At 40.6% G+C, this 22,124-nt stretch overlaps 1 protein-coding gene across 1 annotated transcript; it reads left to right on the forward strand.

Moving 5' to 3' along the window:
* The first annotated feature begins 376 nt into the window (after positions 1 to 376).
* Positions 377 to 22,085, forward strand: cds2 (CDP-diacylglycerol synthase (phosphatidate cytidylyltransferase) 2). Its single transcript, XM_086031225.1, has 13 exons — positions 377 to 594; positions 6,135 to 6,286; positions 7,168 to 7,264; positions 7,770 to 7,867; positions 12,957 to 13,096; positions 13,655 to 13,713; positions 15,217 to 15,299; positions 15,494 to 15,581; positions 15,682 to 15,750; positions 16,849 to 17,001; positions 17,871 to 17,990; positions 18,112 to 18,215; positions 18,316 to 22,085. Exons 1-13 carry the CDS (start codon positions 523 to 525, stop codon positions 18,449 to 18,451), a joined length of 1,371 nt encoding a protein of 456 aa, XP_085887351.1. The 5' UTR covers positions 377 to 522; the 3' UTR covers positions 18,452 to 22,085.
* The last annotated feature ends 39 nt before the right edge of the window (positions 22,086 to 22,124 follow it).

Raw genomic sequence — 22,124 nt, forward strand, 5'->3', positions numbered from 1 at the left:
AATAGGGTAGCTCATTTGGACTGGTCAATTTATAGGTTTCTCCCCTGGACGCACTTGCATTTTTGTCATACATATAGTGGTGCATATATGGCTGTGAACTCAAGGCTTTTTTTTAACCTTGATTTTGTCCTGAGTCTAATTGATAATCTAAATGGAAAGAATCACAACAACATCTATAGGTCATGAACATTAATTCGCATTTAGCAATTTTATGGCAAACGTATTTGTATCCATTTGTCAAAAGTGGTTATAATAACCTGTATTTACACGGTATTTGATCAATACCCAAACTGCAGAATCGCACACTAATAGTTGTTGGCGAGTACAGTAGTCAGGAAGCATTTCCAAATAACTAAATGGAACATTTATTTTGAAAGCGGAAGTTGTGTACAATTTCACTCCCACTTAAATCGGCGGGGTTTTAATGTAAACTAAAACCGTGTAGAATTTTAGCCAGAGGAGATCCAAGTGTCAAGGAACCACAGGACCTTTGCTGTTATCGTTTGGCCGTGGTTTGCTAAGATGACAGAGCTGAGGCACCGTGGAGCCAAAGACACCGAGGCGACGTTACAACAGCAGCCGTCCGAGGACAAGGTAACGTTAGCTTGGATCGGCGCCTGCCATTCTAATGTGATGCTAACGCTAGTTAGCAACCTAGCTAATTCATTTAGGACGGTGATCGCGTTCCGTATAGAAAAGTCATACGTGAATTGGGGAACCATTTACATATGCAAGCGGCGTTTATTATAAGCATGTTTATCTTCAGACACAGTTGTTGTTTTTAATAACAAACGGATCCAGGGCATACGCCACTTTCGTCATCAAACAACAGGCAGCAAATGTTAAAGTCAAACAAATTAAAATAAAATATACACCATTTCTTGATCAAGATGGAGCGGACAGTAAAACCGTACAAGGTCTATTCTGCATGTCAGCTGTTCACCAGTCATCCATATACTTAAGTTAAAGGTAGAAATGTGCTTTTCTTGGGTGTTTTTAATTTTGCATCCACGGTTACGAGCTACTTGAGAGAGGGCTGATAGGGTTTGCCTTTCAACATTCATTTGGCTGGTGCGACACGCATTGTAATTTATCTAGTGTTCATGTACACAGGAAGGAAATGGGTTTTGTTGTTGTCAAATTGGGGGTGGGTGTTGGAGGGGGCGTGGTGCACTGATGGATGCGAGCGCTGTAATTGTTAAAAGCTTCTGCAAAAATGTCTAATCCATTAGGAACTCATCGTGAGTTATGACCTGTCCAAATGACCTTCTGTTAACATATGTTGGACTGTCAAATATTTGTGTGAATGCTAAGCCAAGGGTATGCTTTTTCCATGGGACCAACGTGACCCAGTTCTGCAATATTGGACCGTCGTATTACAAAAATTACGTAGCTATGAAGCAAGTCTGTTGCTGAAATACATAAGTTCGATCACTGCCAAGAGCTTCTCAAATATTCACACTCTCTTCCTGCCCACTTGGTCTCTTTGCATTATTATAAAAATAGCTACAGTAGCCAGGACAATCAGAAGCGGTCTACAGACAATTCCTTTGACTTCATGCTTGGTTTGTGCTCTGACCTGCATTGTCAGAAAGGTACTTTAATGCTCAGCGTCGCTGTCTGTCGTTTGCGGTGTGTTTTGCCAGCATGACGTGCCGACAGCCGGCCGGACGCCACAGGGGGTGAGCGTCTGTCACTGTTGGTGAACGTCGTTTTGGTGTATCAGGGCCTTCACATGTAGGTACCTTATATAGACAGGTATACACCTTTCAAAGTCTTGTCCAATCAACTGGATTTCCCCCAGGTGAACTCCAATCAACCTGTAGAAACCTAATAAGTATGATCAGTGGAAGCATTATGCACTTGAGCTCAAGTTTGAGCTTTGTGGCAAACACTCTGAATACTGATGTACTTTGTATGTGTGATGGATTAGTTTGATTAATTTTTAAAAATAATTTGCAAGAATTTCAAAAATAACCTTTTTTTTTTAAAAAAAAAACTTGTCATTATGGGATGTTGTGTAGAATTTTGAGATGAAAAAAAGAATAAATTCCATTTTGGACAGAAGCTGTAACATAACAAAATGTGGAAAAAGTGAAGCGCTGTGAAATTTCCCGGATGCACTGTATATCCATTAGGCGTCATACAGTATTTACATGGTTTACTTGAACGATTGGTATGCTATGCTGTGAATCCACTCATTTCTTTCTTTGCCATCTCATTGTGGTGACATCTTGTTGTAGACAATTAATAGTCTTTGCATAAAAATCTGACTCATGCTCCTACAGACTAACTTCTCAATGTTTCATACACTGAGATGATGTTGATATTTCAATAAACACTGGTGCGACATTGACTCACAAGTATTTAATATGGAGTAAGCTGAATCAGATGCCATTCTTGATGTTGAAACAATGCTACTACAGGTTAAAGGGAATTTAGAGATACTGGATATAGTATGAGTACTATGACAGTGTCGTAGTAGGTACTGAGTATCTTATTTTCAAGTGGATAAACTCTGTTTTGATCTCTCTCTGTCCGAATCATTTTTCATCATTGTAAAGTAAATCATGTTGCGCATGCAGGTAGGGTAACATTTCCCCATAATTAGTTTGGGTCTCAATAAAATGTCTAACTGACCAAAAATAATCTTCGTAAGTCATAGATTGTCTTGTTTGATTGATTTAGTATTTGGTCTACGTGTTTTTATTTCAAAACAGTTAATGTTAATTTTTTGGGGCTGGTATGCTATCAATTGTAAACTAAATCACAAGCCACATTCATTTGTTTTATATGTGACGGGCCTATAGCATGTTTGTTTATCACATCTAAGAGACTGCAACAGTAATAGTTCTGTTTTTTATTATTATTTTTTTAATCTTGAGGAATAAATCTGACATTTTAAAAACAGGAGCTCCAAGTTCCTTGCAGTCTAACAGGAACAATAAAGTGGGAGTACTGGGGCGGTGTTTATGTGAGACGGTAGGCTATTTTTAACACAAGCATCTGAAAGAAGAACATTGTCTCCATGAGAACCACCAGTTGTACAATGTTTGCGCGCGTGTGTGTGTGTGTGTGTGTGTGGGTGTAGGTGTGGGTGTGTGTGTGTGTGTGGTACCATCCTGACCATGTGCCATGACGTGCATGTATTCTGTATAGTCATCGACTCACTTTCTTTTACAGGGAACATATTTTAAGTTAAGAGTTCCAATAAGAATGACTTACCACGTAAAAGCAGGGGTGTCCAAACTTTTTGCAAAGAGGGTCAGATTTGGTGAGTTGAAAATGTGTGCGGGCTGTAGTGACTCTTGCTATTGAATGCCTTGAAAACAGCCACAGTCTCTTAGCGAGCTAGGCAGACACGGTTGTTTTGTATTTCAATGAAAAAAAAAAACAATTTCCACTTGTCCCGAAAGCAATGTCAACTTTCTTTTTTTTTTTTTTTCTTTTTTCTTTTTTTTGCTACAGTCATTACTTAAGAAATGGTGTGGAAAGGGCCACTCAAAGGTGATGCAGCAACGGGTTTACTCTGACACGTGACCTAACACGACTTTGAGAGTCGTTTGAGAGAGAGAGAGTGAGCACATTTCCGAAAGCACTCTGAGGGCAGCCACAGGTCTGCTGCTATCTGGTGGTGAAATATAAAACGGCTTTTATTTTTATTTTTTTTTGCATGTGTATTTTGGACTGGTTAACACTACTGACGGGCTACTCATTTTTAATTTTATGCCAGAGGCTGCGGGCCTGTAGATATTTGAACACGGGCCGCATTTGGCCCCCAGGCCGGACTTTGGACATGCCTGCCATAAAGCATTCATTTATTAGAACTAGAGCCACCATTTTTAAAGTGTTACTGCAAAGAGCCACATTATACATATGGGTGCACATAAACTTTTTTTGTTTTTGTTTTTTTTAATGGGGTTGCCATTACATTCAACAAAAACTGTGTTAAAACGTCCTATGTTGAACTACATATTTTTGTTATGCTCGGATTTTTTCCCCTTCCCATTTTGAAAGTCAACTTGGTAGGCAACACTGCTCAACGTTTTTTCCGCATACGTCAAAATGCATGTGTGAGATGCACGTAGCTGATACCTCGCTTGCCAAATGTCATCTGTTCAATCGCCGCGTTCGGACAACCCCTTTAACATACGCGCAACAGCGTGCCCATATTTGGAAGTGCTGACCTAACAGCTGACTAGGGAGTAAAAAGTGAGGCTTTTCCCACTTGTTTACAAAATGTATCATTGTTAAGAAAGCCCAGTCTTTGCTCATTTTAAAAAGGCAAATCATGAGGAGACAAGACATATCTTTGAGTGTTAATACAGTAAAGGTTAAGTTAATTTATTTATCAAAGCTTCCTCTATTGTCCTCATGCAAAATAGCAGTAAATGGCTTGCCAGTCTCTTTCCTATTGGAAACGCTTTCTGACGTCACAACGGAGCCGCCATCAAGTAGAATATGTTTCAATCCGAGGGGATTTGCAGTCGTGGCAGACGACCGAGTACGCGCAGCGCCGCCCTGCAACTCTCCATTCTGTGTTGCCGCCCCTCACCACATACACAAAAATTGAATGGGGTTGACAACGGCGCGCTGCAAGTTCAAAGAGAAAAGGGTTTTACGAGCCGCATGAAACTGGGGAAAGAGCCGGGGGCTGGCCAGGCCTGATATAGCGCCTCCATACTGGCGAACGGTGCAACTGCAGTTAAAATAGGTTGCTGGCGCGGTGGAAAATCAATCGCGCTGTGTTGAGCAATATCAATCGCTTTGTCTGAAGGCGGCCACTTCGCAATTTTGAACGTAGGAAAAACCCTGATATTGAGTGGCTTTATTATTATGATCTTAATGAAATTCTATGAATGTTCAAACTGAGCCATTATTATTTTCGCAGAATTTCCTGTAAAAACGTGTCATCTGAATGGGTGTTGGACTGCGGCATTAGCTAGCTGAGTATTGCCTTTTATGTTGCTCGTTGCGCAGCATACTGTCAGTCGACCATCTGTTCTGTGGAGACAACTCCGAACCTAATTTGGTCAGCGCAGCAGAGCGGTCAGTCGGGGTGTGAACAGTTTGCTTTTTCTGTGTTACTGTGTGTCACACATGGTTATTCAACTGAGATGATCAGTGAGTTGAGAAGGCATTCCTCTAGTGATCAACTTGCTAAAGATTATTGGTGCAGGTCCAAGTCATACTGTATTTCCATTTTCTTTTCCAAAGAGTAAAGAGATAATGTACAGTGTGCCGTACTTACAATGGCACAGACAACACCCGTCATTATGATTCATTATCTACCAAAAGACTCTCGAGCACAGGTGTCAAACTCTATGCCCGGAGGCCAGATCTGGCCCGTCAAAATATTTAGTATGGCCCAGTAAAGCAAATAGTCTACTTTGTTCTTGATAATTGGCTTTATTCTTTTCATTTTGGCTGAAAATCAGTACCAAAATGTAAACTTTAAAACATTATTTTTCATCAATCCCTTCTTAACATACAACGTAAATTAAACAATAGTTGTATGTTGTTCTAAATATTTGGTTGTCTGATTTAGAATTCAGTGTTATTCAAAAACAGACAGTATATAATAACAATCAATGCAGAGACAATTGTGTCTTTGTGGTGTAATGATTTAATTATACACTTATTTGATTTTCACAGTCATCACGGGCCATCAAGGGAAATGTTGATTAGAATGTGGTGTGCGACAACAAAAGAGTTTGGAGAAACAGAATTGTTCTGATTCTTTTTCATAGTCAATCGTTGCTCGACAGAATTTGTGGAACACAATTACTTGTCTCCCAAAGCCCAAGGGAAAATGACATATTCCAGTCCACTGAGCAGCTTGAGTCATGTACACAGAGATCCTCTAGACACAGGAAGTTAAGGCTTGTTTTTGTTTAGTATACCCAACATTTGGCTATGTTGCCTAAGCGATATGTCAGAAACATATTTTATTTGAAATATTACTCTATTCTTATTTTTTTTAGTACTGCATAGTAGTTATATTGAGGAAGTGCTACTACCCTCCCTTTACTTGTCACTCAACTCACAACTTAGTGAAACAGTAATACGAATTTTGAGGTACAGCAGGTATGTATGTCCCAATTTATTTGAGTCTATGTGTTTTTGCATATTAGGGTTCTGACAGTGAGCTGAGGTCGGAGAAAGATGACGGGGTAGACAACGACCCCAAAGTGGAGAAACTGGACTCAGGGGTTCCCGAGGTGCCAGTGCCCCCTGATGATACACCCGAGGTGTTAAATAAAGCCTTGTCCGGACTCTCCTCGAGGTGAATTTGCTTTACTTATATTTGTGTGTGCGCGTGTGTATGTATCCATGGTTTCCCCGAGAAAACCTGCTTAGTCTGGCGGTAGAGAAGCCGACTGGCTTCATAATAGATTATATTATTTATTGGTAGGCCTGTCACAATAACACATTTTTGCAGATGCCCAGAAACTATTATGATAAGCGATATTATCAGTTCAGAATTCCAGCTTTTATTTCATGGTATTCAAACAACAAAAGTCAGAGCACCTTTTGTTTGAACCCACCCACTTTTCAACTTTTTAAGTGAGCAAAAGTATTGGAACAGACATTAAATCAACTTACCGGTATACTGAATTCTATCGCGCTCTATCGCGCTCTATCGCGCTCTCCCTATGACCGATGGATCTACCTATCTTTGACAGCTCTATCCATCTATTTGACAGATGGATCTGTCTGTCTATCTGCTTTTCTAAGGCATTATGAATGTTGGTTAGCACGACGAGAGTTTTGCATTTGAATTCTGGGTGCTTTGGCATCCGCCCACATTCCACAACCATGCATAAACATTCATAAAACAGAAAAGACCAGACAAATATATATAAATTATGTAATTTTTTTTTTTTTTTTATGTGTGTGTGTGTGTGGGGGGGAGTCTTTTTAGTGCATTTGGTTTTGGAGTAATACAAAGGTAACTAGAAGTAATGAAGTTACATTAATATAATGGTGATTGGATTACATTACCGGTACTAGCTCCATTTTTTTAATCGTGAGTGACTGCACGGGATTACATTTTTAAAATAACCCTCCCAACCCTGTCCAAGCCGATAGTCGGTTGTGGGAAGGGTTTCATCTCTTCCATCCTTACTTCAGGTAGCACAATGTTAATGTTTTCATCTCCTTTAGATGGAAGAACTGGTGGGTTCGAGGGATCCTTACACTTGCCATGATTTCCTTCTTCTTCTTGATCATCTACCTTGGCCCCATGGTGCTTATGATGATTGTGAGTATGGTCGGCAGCGAGTAGCATGGCAATAACATCATGGAAACTACCTGTATATATGGTATTATGCAGTAGTCTTTATCCACTAAGGCCACTTAGGTTGTTTTAATTATCTTTTCTGAATCCTATACGGAAATGATAGAAGTACAGAAGAATAGTGTTACAAAAAAACAAATGACATGTTTTTAGAATTCCAATTTTGACTAGGATTTGGATAAAGGTGTGGCTATAGGTATTCATTTGGCTTTCTTTTTTTAAACACCAGTTCAATCTTCGTAAAGGTCTGCACTCAAAGCATTTTGCTTGGCACTGTACATATGCAGCTGTAAATCATTGACATGCATATGAGTTGTAACTCATAGGCTGGACCTACACTGTAGGTTTAGTTCCCAATTCTGTTTTTATGGCTGTATCCGATTTTGTACTTAAAATAAAACAATTTATAATGCTTCATTAATATGGGTTGCTCTGTTCTTCCCTTGTAATTGCGGGTTTCCTTGCATAGGTGCTGTGTGTTCAGATCAAATGCTTCCAAGAAATCATCACCATTGGTTACAGCGTTTACCACTCATATCATCTGCCGTGGTTCAGGACACTGAGTTGGTGAGGACCTACACATACAAAATGAAATGTTTTTTATCATGCAAATGATTTTTTTTTTTTTTAAATCATATTGTCTCATATTTTGTTGCAGATTTACTGAGGTTTGTGGTCTGAACTGTTTGAAAATTTATAGTAGGTATAGAATTTAAGTGAATCTAGAAGTAAAGGACAGCTATATTATATATAACTATAGTACTTAAAGAGGAAGTCAACCCAAATATTTTCTTTACAAGAATATGGGGCTGGACCAATAATTCAATATCAATATGTATCGCGATTGACATCAATAGAAAACGCCTTCTATAAAACGTTCAAAAGAAAAAAGAAAACAAACCCGATTGCGGCATGGTGCGTGATGTAGGCAGCGCAGCGCTCATCCGCCTCCAATCATGAAGAAGAATTTATACCAACGACGAAGAAGCCGCTAATCCAAGGAAAAAGAAGCATTTAAACCAACGAAGAAGAAGCTGCTCACCCAACGGAGCATGCGTGCGAGCCCGGCGGCCGTGCGCCATACTCGCGTCAAGCAAGCGAATGGCGAACTTTGCTCAAATAAATGACCAGTGGGGTCAGTACAACTCTCACAATATAATGATATTACGCATGATAACCCGATTAAACACCTCCGGATAGAGACGTGGTGTACAAGTAAAAGAGCTCCCTGTCTTTGACATCTAGCACGAGTTAAGCATATCCGACCCTCGGCATTGCACTCAAGTTAAAATCAAGCAAGTAAAATATGAATGGACTATGGCAATAATGAGTCCACTAAAAAGATAAAGTAGTCCTAAGACGGTTGGTCAACGATAATATATGCACTGCAAGAGAGTATTAGTTCACTTACATTGTATGAACATTGAATGAAGGCTAATGTATGTGTATCAACAATAATGCTTTGGGGTAGCACCTGATGCAAATAAGCATTTACAATGCACCGGTGGAGGAGAAACTGCACATTACGCTACATAGCGATGTACAAAATTAAAGTTAACTGTTATAATAGTTATAATAATGTTATAATAATGTTTAAAACAAAATCAATAATTATCAATATTGACTGATATGAAATACTTAGATTGTCTCTTATTAAAGGTTAAGTATTATGTTAAAATAATAATAGCCTCATTTCATTTTTCTCCGGGTCATTATTTTCAATAGTTAGAAAAGAAAAATTAATATATATCGATATCTACCAATATGAAACACTTATATCGTGATATAGTTTTCAGTCATATCGCCCAGCCCAACAAGAATATGTTCTATGCAGCCCTACTAGTCTAAACACGCCATTTTGATTAATATTCAGTTAAGCAGCAAACTCCACCCATTTTCATCCATCTCAGGGGTTGGCCATTTTGTCGCTTCAGCTGTTTTCTGAAGCTGAGCCATGATTGGTCGTTATCAGAGCCCTGAGCAACTGTGATGTCATTTTCAGTTGAAAGAAAGTAACAAAATGGTTGCCCCCTGAGATGGATAAAAACTGTTGGATTTTGCTGCTTAACTCATATTCCACAAATGCAGTATTGATCAAAAGGCCATGTTTAGACTAGTGAAGGTGCATAGAACATATAATTGCAAATATTTTTGTGGGGTTGACATCCACTTTAAGATTTGTACTCCCTGTGATGTTCATCCTTAGCGTAGTAGAGGATATCTTGATGAAAAGTTCTTGGAGCCCTTTACCTGGTTATTTTATGTACCTTTAACTCATTCACTGCCATTGATGAATTTACTTGTCTTTTCACAGGCCAGCCATTCAATCCCAGGAATTTATTCATAATTTTTTCAAACGTTAGGGTAAAAGAGGGTCTGAAAATGTCTGGCAGTGAATGAGTTCATGCTCATTATGCTAACAATAACCACCAGAAGACATTATATTCTCAGTTGAGCTCTTTTGTGAATGCCAAAACGATCGAGTACACCGCTGTGGAGACTTTCTCTGTGAGATTGTGGAAGAAGGTCTAAAGGCCTCTACACACCAAACCGACGTCGGCAGTTGGAAAGTCGGAGCCGTTGTTGGGGCGTCTGGGGGCCGTGATTGGCCGTTTCAACATGTAGAATTGGGTCGGGCTGTCGGGACAAATGATCACTCTGATTGGTTGTTAGCCACAACGGCTGATGTCGGATTGGTGTGGAGAGGCATTAATCTGTCTAACAAATTGTCCCTACTCTTATCCTGCCTTGGTCGCCCACCCACAAGAGGGGGAAACTCTGCCTAGCAAATGTGACAATGTGTGACCTCAATGTTTTAAGGGAAATCAACTAATATGTGTGCAGAGGGTCTCATGGAGAAGGGAAGCCCAGTGAAAGCAAGAAAAAGGTCACAGCAAGAAAACAGCCTAGTTCAAGTTTCCTTTCCAATCATATCCACCAAAGAGGCCTAATCTAACAATGACAATAGTCCTTGTCATATCATGACCAATGGAAATGACTTACTGTATAGTCCCCTGAAAGGGTATTCATGCCCCTTGACCTTTTACACATTTTGTGGCCTTAAAGACTAAAGATTTCATGCAATAGACCAACGCAAAATAGCATCTAAATGTGAAGTGGAACGAAAATGACATAAGATTTTCCAAATTCAAAGCAAATATAGACTAAAGTCTGGTGTGCATTTATTTATTTTCTGTCTACGGTGCTTGGTGCTCGACTGACTGGGCTTGTTTCTGATCACAAGTCTTTATTGGAGTTTCAAAACAACGCCAGAGGCTCGGTTGCATTTGAGCATGGTGGTGAAGAAGACATTGCCTCCGTTGCTGGGTGACATACCGGCTGATCTCTTCCGCGTTGATGTGCTTCCTCCATGATGGAAGCACCGCCGGGGAGATGCAGCAGTCAGTTGGTGAAGCTAAAATGGGAGCTAAAACACGCTTTGTCCTCTGCTCATTCACGAACGCATGGATTTACTCCGTTGTGGCGCGTCCTTGACACTGTCGTGTCCCTCTCCTGGAGAGCCACGGCTTTACTGTCCTCCACGCATCCTTTTCGTTTTCCAGGCAAGTTTTAAGACCACGCGTAGCACAGTCATCCCTGTTACCTTTTTTAATGACATCCTCCTGGCTAAAGACACCGGAGGTGATGTGTGTCTTGTTTTGTTGGATCTAACTGCAGCATTTGACTAGGTGGACCACAGTGCTCTGTTGGCTCGTTTGCAGAACCTTGGTAGCCATTAGTGGCAGCGCTCTTGAGTGGTTTTGCAACAATTCCTGACGTGTGCGTGGCATGTGTTTGCAGACCTGTCCCCAACAGCACAATGCGTAGGTCATGTGAATCAATGCGGCGCCGATGCGGGAGTAGAAAGAAGCCTTACACCGAGTAGGCTGAGATTAAATTTGGCCGCCTCACGAGCACTCACGCGCATGAAGGCCGATTAGTGGGCCGGTCTAAAATTCGCCCCCACCCTCCGCCCCCAAAATGGGCATCCGGCCGGGCCGGAGGGTCCGACCTACCGGTCCGGCCCAGGGACGGACTGCCCAGCTCTGGTTGTTCCACAGGGTTCAATTCTGGGGCCCCTGCTGCTTTCATTGTATCTGTTGCCCCTGGGTTCCACCTTAACCCTTGTATGGTGTTCGCGGCTCTGTGGGACCCACATTCAGTTTTTATAGAAAAATAAAATAAAATGACCCAAGGCATATCAGAAACCTTTGCCTCATGGTGATAACACACTGTCATGGGATTTCTTTTCAGTTCTATCCCAATTAAAAATTTATGTCATTTCATAGAGGGAGGGTCTGAAAAAGTCTGGTACTGAATGAGTTTTAAAAATGGAGTTGCACATTCATTCATAAAATGCTAATAAAGGGCAAATATTAGCAAAGTTTGCTGTTCATAAGACTTGCAATCGTGATGTAGTAAACATCTGTTGAGTATTTTAACGGAAAATTATTTGATTGTGTTGTTTTGAAAACCCAAAACTGTAGCGGGTCCACCAAACCCATCAACACTGGCTGAGTAACAAAAATACAAACACCATACAAGGGTTAAGAAAACATGGCGTTTACTTCCACTGCTATGTGGATGTATGTCCCACTGAGCAAAAAAGATGATTTCTCATTGAGGCCACTTTTGTCCTGTCTGGAGAAAATCAAGGGCTGGATGGCACGGAATTTGTTGAATTTCAATGAAAAGGAAACAGAAGTTATGGTTTTTGGTCCCAGTGGCCCTTGTACATCACATCCTACTGACTTGGATTCCTTGGCGTCTTATCTAAAGCCAATGGTCTTCTAACTTGGTTTTTAAATTGGACCGTGATTTAAAATTGGACCGGCAAATTGGTGCTGTTGTTGAATCCAGCTTTTTTTCATTTTTGCCAGCTGGCAAGGATAAAGCCTCTCCTCTCTCAACAGCACATTGTAACAGCAATCCATGTCTTCGTCACGTCTCGGGTGAATTATTGTAATGCATTTTATTTTGAAGTCCCTGAACATAAAGACAGATCAACAATGGAATGGTTTACAATCTAATATGATCTAGACTTCCGATCCAAGAATGCGTTTGAATTGCCTACTCAGTCCAGACGTAAATCGCATTGAGCTTCAGTGGCATTACTCATTTGTTGTACACAGACACTCTCCATCTGATCTGGCTGAGATTTGCAAAGCAGAATCGGCTCGAGATACGCAAAGCTGGTAGCGCAGTTGTAATTGAAAGGTTGCACTACTAAGTGTTAACGTCGGGTGGCTGACCACAAATGCGCATCGCATTTTTCAAATATTTGTTTGCTTGAAAATTTGAAAAGCATGTCTCATTTCCATTTCACTTTACAATTATGTGCTACTTTGTGGACGATCAAATAAAATCTAAAAAAAAAAAAAACAAAACATTTAAAGTTTGTGGTTATTAGGTGGCAAAATGTGAAGCGGCTCAAATGGTGTGAATACTTTTTCAAGGCACTCTACTTGCAAAGGAATTTGTGTGCAGTAAATTGGTGAAAGATTTTTGACGACAACGTTCTCTCCTGATTCCCCGCTCAGAAAGCAAAGTCTTTCCATCAGGCATGATGTTTGCTCCTTCTTTTTCTTGACACACCGAACACATGTTGCTGTCATAAAGTTGCGTGAGATTAGTGTGTCAACACTCTTCCCGACAGGTACTTCCTGCTCTGCGTGAATTACTTCTTCTATGGTGAGACCGTCACAGATTACTTCTTCACACTGGTGCAAAGGGAAGAGCCGCTTCGCATCCTCAGCAAATACCACCGTTTTATCTCCTTTGCCCTCTACCTCACAGGTGCAACACTTGACACACACCATATTTCACTAATCCGTTTCATTCTACATTCTAATGTTTATCAGCCATTCAGACCTGCATGCAGTACACGTCTGGGTTTTGTATTTTGTATTTGTATATGTAATTTACCTTTTTTTTTATTAGAATGCGCCTTTTAGTTGTAAAGTGCGTAGTCTGAAGGTACCACATATGGATTCGATTCCCATTTGAAAGAATGTCCCAAATACACCCGTGTCTTCGATAAAGTGGAAAGTCTTGGTTTCTTTTCTCTTCCTCCAAGAAAGGCTTTGGAGCTAAGAAAAAAGAACGATAGAAGCAAGCCAATTTTTAATAAGGGCTGATAAGAGACAAGTGATTTGTATTTCCAATTTATTATCTGCAAGGGCACCTTCTCCTCAGTCGTCAGACTATTAACGGAATGCAGAAACCTTGAGACACTCTGCTGCATTTTAACATTTTAGCTCAGGTCGGACGAGAATTGGTCAGTTTGTCAAGATGACCTGGATTATGACCTCATTGATGTGCCTCTGTGCATTGACGACCGCGTTCACTCTTCAGGTTTCTGCATGTTTGTGCTGAGCTTGGTGAAGAAGCACTACCGCCTTCAGTTCTACATGGTAAGTAACATCCGGACTCTTGTTAGCCTCCGTCCTTAAGAGACGCTGGGTTATTAACGAGGCCTGCAAGAGGGATTCGCTTTCTGGAGGCGCGGGGAAGTGGTTGCCCTAGAAATCATTGGCAGGTTGTCATCTCAACTGAAAACAAACCAGACACTGCCATACTCAACAACACAGTCCAGTCATTTCCTGAGATTCGGTTTCTTCTCTACACCAATTTGCTTAAGTGTTGTCCTCATGTTTTTGTTGATTGCGCAGTATTTTATTCAACAGTTTTCCAATTTGCTTCGGGTTCAGAATGATCATTTAATGCTCTCGTCTGTCTGTGGCTTCTTTACAATTTCTTGTAAGACATTCAAGATGAAATGTGGGAAAACTGGTCAGCAGAATTGGTGGACCAAGCAACATCTTTTAATACGTAAGGTGTTTGATTAAACATCATCAAACATTTTTCTGTCTTCCTGATATCGTGTGGACAGCAATATTTTGTTCAGCATTTGCCCGTTTGTGTGGAAGGATTAACCCAGTGGTTCTCAAAATATTCACACCAAGTACCACCGTTATGACCAACATTTGCATACAGTAGCATACCAGGCCCAAATGTTCATTTAAAAAAAGTGGCACAGGTTTTATTCATAATTAATATTATTGTGAAGAATGCAAGGCCCTAACATTATGCAGTTTGCATTCAACTCCAACAGTAGTTAAGCACTTTTCTACAATGAAACAGCTGTTCTTAATGATTCTATCAAACATCAAACTAGTATTGGATCCCCCATGACCGTCAGGCGACAGCTATCCAACGTTCAATCTACTCTTGCCCCCTCTCTCCCCGCCCCTCGACTCCCACGTCCAATCACAAATCACACGCTGTTACCTTCATGACCTAGCAGACATTCAGAAATGACAGAATTCATGAACAATTTTGCAACAATACTCAATCATAATTTCACGCACCAAACTTTAGAGAGTTGAAAGAGCAGCAGAAATGCAAAACTAAAAAAGAAAAAAAATACCTCTGTGGGAGGCATTCCATCAGAACAAACTCTCTATAGTGCTTTAAAGTGCAGTGTTTTGATTATGATTTTGGACATATTATAGAACCAACATTTATTTGCTACAATGTAAGTACAATATAAAAATTAACATCGCGCTGGCGTCGGGCCAAAACCTCAATAGTCCCATTTTGGTGAATTTCTTGTTTTTTCCAAACATCTTTACTATTGGTCAGCCCACACGCAGGGCATGTTATTTTTACCCATTAAAGTGGCTTGCTCTCTTTCACAATTCAATGCTAATGGTTGAACAAACTTGCCTTTTTTACGGTCTCCTGGAAAGTGACCATTTTGGAGGTGCAAGATTTTGGCCCGATGCCAGCGATATATTGCCTTGAAAAATGATTGTTGCTCACATTCTGCCTTGTATCAGTAGTTAGACTTGCTTGGGGCGCATTCCTGCAAAGCAATCTGTCACAAATCTCTTCATTTGTCTTTTCCCCATCAGTTTGGGTGGACTCACGTGACTCTGTTGATTGTGGTGACGCAGTCTCACCTCATCATTCACAACCTGTTTGAAGGGATGATCTGGTACGTAAACAGTTTGCCTCCTTTGTATAAGTTTCGTTAAACTAGCAGAAAATGTAACACTTGAAGATGTTTGTTTTGAATGCGCAGAATCACAATCGCATGTAGGGATGAGGAGCAACGGTGTTATCTTGTAACCCTTGCAGGATTGAAACCAATTTTCAACGCCTTTTATTCGACTGTTCTTTTTCCAAAAGGTTTATTGTGCCAATTTCCTGTGTGATCTGTAACGATATTATGGCCTACATGTTTGGTTTCTTCTTCGGCCGCACCCCTCTCATTAAGGTTGGTCGACAAAGCACACCGCAAGTCCCTTCGTTCATGCACACGATCGTGCTAAATGATGTTACATGTGTATTAACGAGCTGTTCTGCGTCCTCTACAGTTGTCGCCAAAGAAGACGTGGGAGGGATTCATAGGTGGATTCTTCGCGACCATTTTGTTTGGCATCATGGTGACTTTTTTTTAATATTGTCTTTTAGATAACTGGAAACAATGTTCTTCTTGCGTGTGTCTGTGTGAACCCAAACAGGCATCCATTGGCAATTTCTGTTGAGAAAACAATTTTTGCAGAACGCAGGTTAGTTAGGGACAGATTAACAAAATAGTTGTTCCAAATCATCTATTTTTTTGGACACTTTTGATTTGGCACACCAACAAGAGTGCTATGGACTGTGACAACAGGAATGGAGTTGGAATTGTACACATTGTGCCTTTTTCGCAAAGCTTGTGTTCTTCTAACAGAAGATCAACTAATGATTGTAAACAGCTACAAGAGGAAAGAACACCAAATACTGGATGTCTTCCAGTGTTGCACTTTCCTCCTCTTTGTTGAATTGATTAGTGTGCTTTTGTTGTCATGCCACACACTTGCTGTCATCATCATCATCACGAGCACTGGCCCATTCATACTGACCATCTAAGAAGGCATTTTCACAGCTTTGTCTTGGAAATGGCCAAAGTGGAATTAGTGTGGAATTAGTGGTAAAACCTGAGATATAGCCTTTAAAGAGGTCGTCCCTGTTGCGCTGATTACACCACACATCAAATTGTCCTCATGTGACACTGGCTGCTGTTTTAAATCATTGAAGGGATCACCAACCTTTTTGAAACTGAGACTTACTTCTTGGCTACTGATTAGTGCGAAGGGCTACCAGTTTGATACACACATTTGAAAGTACAAATACCCTCAAATTACATTTCATCATATTAGTATGGATTATTAATAATATTCATTCATATGACACTCATGTTAATGATTCCTCACAATAATTAGAAAATAGATAAATATCAATATGCAACACTCCCCCCCCATAAATCTCTGCCAGTTCACATTTTCAAGTGATCACATGTCCAATTTCTCGAAATCACAATGTCCCATCACTGCTCAGCTGTTTTTAGAGCAGGTCCGCGGGGCCACCGCATTGTTGACCCGTGATCTGAACTGTAGCTTGGTGAAAACATGGCTTTGCGATGTATCGCTTTTTTGATTTTGCTACGATAAGCCACAGCAGTGCACCAAAGTAACGTGAAACCGTGATTGTCCTCACAGCTCTCCTACGTGATGGCAGGCTGTCGCTACTTCGTGTGTCCAGTTGAGTTCAACAACGATTCCAACAGCTTCCAAGTGGACTGCGAGCCGCCTGAACTTTTCCAGCTTCAAGACTACACCCTTCCAAGCATCCTACAGTCTGTCACCGGATGGGTGAGTCAACATATCACATGGGAAAATAAAGATGGTTAAAAGTTTAAAGCAAGTTCTGCCACGAAAGTACTGCTGTACTTTGACTTGACTAGGGCTGAAAACAATTACTTGCATTTGCAATGAAAATCTCAATTTGACAAAATGCGATTTGCTAATTGCAAAGGCTGCGATTTGATTGGTCATTGACATTGGAGCGAAACGGAGCTGAAATTAAAACTTTTCATTTTTGGTGAGTTTTCTGTCTCATGAGAGCATGAGGCGAGTATCTAACATGTTTGATCTTTGTCACCTGGCAAGGTTTAAAATAAACCGTCACCGTGTGTGTTGTGTATTTTGTGTTGTATCAGCTGCTGTTGTGTGTTAGCGCGTGAGGGGAAGTGTCAGTGGCTGTGTTTGAGTCACCTCAGCTGTCCAGAGGTGGTGTCATTCAGGTCCAGCAAGTAAAAACCCGGCCAAAGTTTGGCTTTAGCCACAGGTGCTACTCAACCGGCAGGTAAACGAGCTCAGTTGATTAGAAGCGCCAAACTGTGGCAGGGTTTTTCCTTGCTGGGCCTGGATTGCATATCTCTGCAGCTGTCTGATGTGTAAATTAAAAGGGTTGGCCATTTTCTATGCCCCCAAAAATATTTTGTCAGCTCAGGGAAGCGGGGGTGAGGTTGGAATTTTTTTGAAGTCGATGCCCTTTCTACAACCACAATCATCCACTGTTGGCGTTGGTTGCATCCTCCGGTCAACAGATTTGAAAAAGTCAGAGACAGAAAAATTGATTTGTTACACGAGTACTTTGAGTTGGCCACGAAACGAATTTCCTTTGGAGTTGTCACATCACTGACTGTCTCCGTGTAACCTTCCCCGTCTTGTGTCTGCAGAGCACAGTTCGTCTCTATCCATTCCAGATCCACAGCATCGCTCTGTCCACATTTGCCTCCATCGTGGGACCCTTTGGTGGCTTCTTTGCCAGCGGCTTCAAGAGGGCCTTTAAGATAAAGGTACGCGAATACTTTTGCGTGGCCTGTGCTCGGGCTTGGCTCTCAATATGTTCATGACATTTTCTTCTGAAACTTGAGTTGAACATGCAACTTCTGCAATATTAAATGTCTTGCTTTCCAGGATTTTGCCAACACCATTCCAGGACACGGTGGCATAATGGACCGATTCGACTGCCAGTACCTCATGGCCACATTTGTAAATGTCTACATTGCTAGTTTCATCAGGTAAACACGACAAAATATTTGTTGACAAACTTGACTATTGCACGTGTGCTTTGACGAAGTGGCCGTTTGTCATTGGCGTACGTATTGTACGTCCTCTCAGGGGGCCCAACCCGAGCAAGGTCATCCAGCAGCTCCTGGCCCTCCGCGCCGACCAGCAGCTCTACATCTTCAATTCTCTGAAGGCTCACCTAACAGAGAAGGGCTTGCTGCCCGCGTTGGACGAGGCGGCCGCCTAGAGCGCTCCGCAGCCAACGCCGGCTTGCGGCGGAGGGAGGCTCCTCCAGAGGCCCGGTGCGTTCCTGCTGTGGGAGACTCTACAGTGCTTTTTTTTTTGTGAGCATAAAAAAGGAAAATCAACAAAAGAAAAAGTCAGCATTGGGTAATTCCATTTCATTTAGGTATGAGTTACGTGTGATTCCATGCTATGTGTGAATCATGTTACACAAGAATTTCTGAGTTCAAGTACTGTACACCTCTCCATCCAAGCCTTTCAGTCTATTTCCACTGTGTTGAACAATGTTGGTCTGTTCTACTTTTCCAGATGTAGGCAATATTCTCTATTTACCCTGATTGTGTGTGTTGATATTTTAACGTGCATCATTTTTCATGCACCGCTCTCATGTGCCACTCACTTTATTGTTACCCTCCCTATTGAGTTGTTTTGTTGCGATTGTTAATATTTATACAGTTTTTATATAGCTGTTGTTCAACTACAAACTCCAATTCCAAAGAAGTTGGGATGTTGTGCAAAAGAAATAAAAGCAACACAAATATTTCCAAATCCTTTTCAACCTATATTCAAATGAATACACTACAAGGACAAGCTATTTATTGTTTGTCTGATCAACTTTTTTTGGGGGAAAGTATTCACATGTATTATTTGCATCCGTCCATCCCAGATGAGCTCGGGCCCAGAGAAGCGTTTCTGAGTGTTGTTGATATATGTCTTTTGCGAGTTTTAACCTCCGTTTTTAGATATAGCGATGAACTCTGTTAACTGCCAATGACTTTCTAAAGTGTTCTGAGCCCACGCGGCAATATCCTTTACACAATCGTGCCGGTTTCTAACGAAGTGCCACCCGAGGAACCGAAGGTCACGGACATTCAATGTTGCTTTTCAGCATTGCCGCTTACATGGAGAGATGCGTTTCATCATTTTATGGACCGTAGATGATGAGATCCTTAAATTCCTTGCAATTGTACTTTGAAAAATGTGGTCGTAAAACCGTTGGACTATTTGCTCACGCAGTTGTTAGCAATGTTTTGAACCTCACAAGTGCTTGCTTGTGAGTAACTGAGCCTTTCGGGGATTTTTTTCTTTTTTTTTTTTCCTTAGCATTCCTCTGCTCACAGTCTTTTGATGCCCCTGTCCCAACTTTATTCTTAACATGTCGCGGGCATCAAACTCAGCAATAATGTTCATCAGTTTCAACGTTAAATATGTTGTCTTTGTAATGTGTTCAATTGAAAATACTGTAGGTTGAAAAGGATTTGAAAATCATTGTGTTCTGTTTTCCTTTGATTCGCACAATGTCCCACATTTAATGGAATTGGGGTTTAGGTGTTTCTTTTATTTAGACGGATCATTTAACGGTCTTTTCACTGCCATTCATAATCCCACGACTTGAATCACATCATGCGTTATGTACGTATTGTCATGTGGAACAACGAAAATGAAAAAGTCAGAATGATTTGACAGGATCAGGTAGTGCTAGCCATAGCCAATCTTTGCGTGTGTGGAGGACCTTTTTAGATGAATGCCGTGGGACCTCGCACCGCGCTTGTTACTGACAAACTATATGAACACAAACATGTTGTTTTTGTTACACATTTAAAAATTTGTTGTGCTGGTATTTCTATCTGTGAAGTCAGTCGTATTCAAGAGTTTTATATTGTTATATTGACTGCCAGGTGTTATTCTGATGATTCCTCACGATATTTAAAGGTAACATTTTGGATCATCACTGCCACAGGCTGATATTGTCTGTTTGAGCCCTTGTTGAGATCAGAACCCCAGAGCAAATATTGAGAACTTGACAGTAGTGACGGTTTTCAATTCATTGGTGCATTACACAGCAGGCAGGGTTCATTACCGATTCAATAAAAGCTGCCAGTAAAGGTCTTATGTTAAATGGTAAAATTGAGTATTATTTTACAGTTTTATGTCTGCGGCCTCCGTTTTAGATAGATGTCTGTGTTCCTACTGCTGCTCCCATTATTTTTGTATTTTGTAATTGAAAATGTGAAATTTTTATACCTGCTATTTTTGTGCGACTTGACCAATGATAAAGCATTGTGGCAAATAACTCAAAAATACGGTCGCTGTTATTGGAAATTTTAACTCATCCTTCAGACCTGCAAACCTAGTATGATATTCCTTCAATTCTGCCAGCCAAAAATCAAATTTCTTAGAAAGTACTACTAATGTGTTTGTGCTAGTTATTGATATTTAGAAAGGTGCAGTACATAGGTCCAAAATTGGAGTTGACATGTTTACATTGCTATTACGGATTTGGTGGTGAGGTGTGTTGGCTTAAATGACAACATTCCAGGTGAAATTCATTAGTGGCGGTGTATCAATTGACAGGAAAAGTTCACCATGGTCATATCAATCAGTGAAGCTCAAGATGAACCTTTCTAACTCTTTTTCACACCACACTTGCTCCATTATGTTTGTACACATCCATTTGGCTGCACATAATGCGACAAGGAACATTTACATCAGCCAAGTCCAAGAAGACTTGCTGAGGTAGACTTATGCTGAAGGGTGTATTCAGTTCAAATCAGACAGAAATGTAGCAGGGACATCCAGTTCACTTTTTGGTCCCATTGTTGTCTTTTTGGCCGTCAATGACTAGCTCATAAAAGTGCAGTCAACCTTTTCAGAACTTGACCCAGACAAAAAAAAAAATCAATCACATCCTGAACATGATGTGCCCCAAAAACATTTTCGCCCCAAGACATTCTTTGAATTCAGGCTCAAGTTTTGTTTTGTTTTGATACAATGAAACTAGGCAAGATGTGTTCTTTTGTTCTTCAAATGTAAGTCAATAATGAGAGATGATATTGTCATTTTCCATTGTACAACCACATAGCTGTAAGTGTACGTTTATCCATAAAATATTTATTTGACCAAATCAGCTCACCTCAAAGTTATATTATACATTTAATATTTTAGAGCTATTTTTGGTGTGCTTTAATATTTTGTACAGCCTAAGGGAATATGTAAAGCTATGCTGTAATTTAGGAAAAAATATTGCAAATAGCAGAGAAGTGCTAGCTTTCTTGCAATGAGCTGCTTGTAGACTTGGCTCTTATGTGCTCTCAATGTTGCAGTGCGGTTAGAAGCTACACAGATACTGCTGTTGTATTCCTTTCATCAGGACTTTTTAATTTAGTTTATTTTTGTGTCCCTTTGATAGCATTTCTCAAGCCCTGTCTTTGTTGGTTGCGGCCACTAGGGGGAGGTAGAGCACTCAGTCTGCTGATGTTAAAAGAAACAAATTTAATTTCCTACTCTCAGGCATAGAGGCAGACTAAAGTCTAATACCAGTTCAACAGGATTCAATGAGAATAAATCATTCGTGTGGTACCAAGAAGGACGTTGTGGACCATAATAATTACAATTCTTCCAAGCGGGACATTTTAAAGAATGTATTAAAGCGGTGCAACATTGTAACCACATATTGTTCGCTCGCCTTCGAGGAAATATTGTTTTGTGGTTTTCCTATAAATCAGTATGAGTTATATTATTCTTAGGCAGTGGAGTGCTTTGTGATGTACATTTGTCTATAGAAGAAATGTACTCTTATTCTAAAATGTACTTTGCCTTGTTGGAAAATAAAAAAATTAAAAAAAAGTTATTGCCAACGTGGTTTCTCTTCCCTCATATACTTTTTTCCCTAGGCC

This window comes from Filicampus tigris, chromosome 5 (genome assembly GCF_054856515.1).
Source record: "Filicampus tigris isolate MCC_2025a chromosome 5, RoL_Ftig_1.0, whole genome shotgun sequence".
Lineage (NCBI taxonomy): Eukaryota > Metazoa > Chordata > Actinopteri > Syngnathiformes > Syngnathidae > Filicampus > Filicampus tigris.